The 992-nt window shown below is 49.6% G+C and overlaps 1 protein-coding gene across 1 annotated transcript in view; it reads right to left on the bottom strand.

Annotated features, from left to right (window-relative positions):
• Positions 1 to 992, bottom strand: part of NOS (nitric oxide synthase) — a gene marked incomplete at both ends in the record, with an annotated part of 12,913 nt that overhangs the window by 10,997 nt on the left and 924 nt on the right. The window contains 2 exon segments of the mRNA NM_001204541.1: positions 57 to 231; positions 836 to 979. Coding sequence (NP_001191470.1) covers positions 57 to 231; positions 836 to 979 — 319 coding nt within the window.

The following is a 992-nucleotide window of genomic DNA, read 5'->3' as shown; positions in this document are numbered from 1 at the left end:
CCCCCCGTCCACCCCAACACTTACCGTAAACACCCCCCGTCCACCCCAACACTTACCGTAAACACCCCCTCAGCCCAGGACCGAAAACTCTGCTCCTGACCGCACAACTCATCTCCATCTCCCAGCGGGAAGATCCGCTCTGCTCCCAGCTCACCCATCATCTTGTCCACGTAGTGGCCGAAGGCGGCGTAGTGGGGGTAGGCCTTGGAGCCCAGGGCGAACACAGAGAACCTGTGGGGAGGGGGGGAGGACACATTCAGGGAAGAGTATTTTTTAAGTTTAAGTACGGTTTTATGGCGCTCGTAATTGCATAAGGCCATATTATGAACATCACTATTATCTCTTTCTGTGAGAACGTAGATTTCAAAACAATATTCAAGGGTTGTCTCACACACAGAGGGCCATGTGATAGTTGGTAAGTCAGCCAGTTTAGTAAGAGTTTTACGGCGCTTGCAACTGCATAAGGTTGCTTTCACAACAGTTTTCAGCACGGTTTCATTTTGGTCAATGATAAGATTAAAATGTTAAAAATTCCTAACGCTAACCCAAACCCTAATCTTTACCTAACCCTAACCTAACCTTAACCCTAACCTAACCTTTACCCTAACCCATAGATATTGCCCAACTAGATTCCGCAGGTCCTGACCTGACGTTTTAGGTTTTGTAAGAGTTTTACGGCACTTGCAACACAATATGGTCATATAAGTGCTGAAGATTAGAGATGTTACAAGAGAGTAACAAACCCCAAAAAGAGGGAGGGGAGATAAAGACGACAGATATTTGATAGGAAAGAAGGAGCAAACCACACCAGAGCACCCGCCAACCACGTACTGACCTGACGTTGCCGAGTGGGCCTGTGACCATGGCCAGGGAGTCTGGGTTGATGCTGGACGCGTCCTCTTGTCCCCCAGGCCCGTCCTTCTCGCTGGAGATGCTCATACGGACGTAGGACGAGTGGGAGGTGGTGCCGCTCACCTCTCTGTTGGGGTAGG

The sequence above is a fragment of the Aplysia californica genome, unplaced genomic scaffold, assembly GCF_000002075.1.
Source record: "Aplysia californica isolate F4 #8 unplaced genomic scaffold, AplCal3.0 scaffold00521, whole genome shotgun sequence".
Classification (NCBI taxonomy): Eukaryota; Metazoa; Mollusca; class Gastropoda; order Aplysiida; family Aplysiidae; genus Aplysia; species Aplysia californica.
Note: the sequence above shows the minus strand (reverse complement) of the source record. Positions and strands in the feature narration are given on the sequence as shown.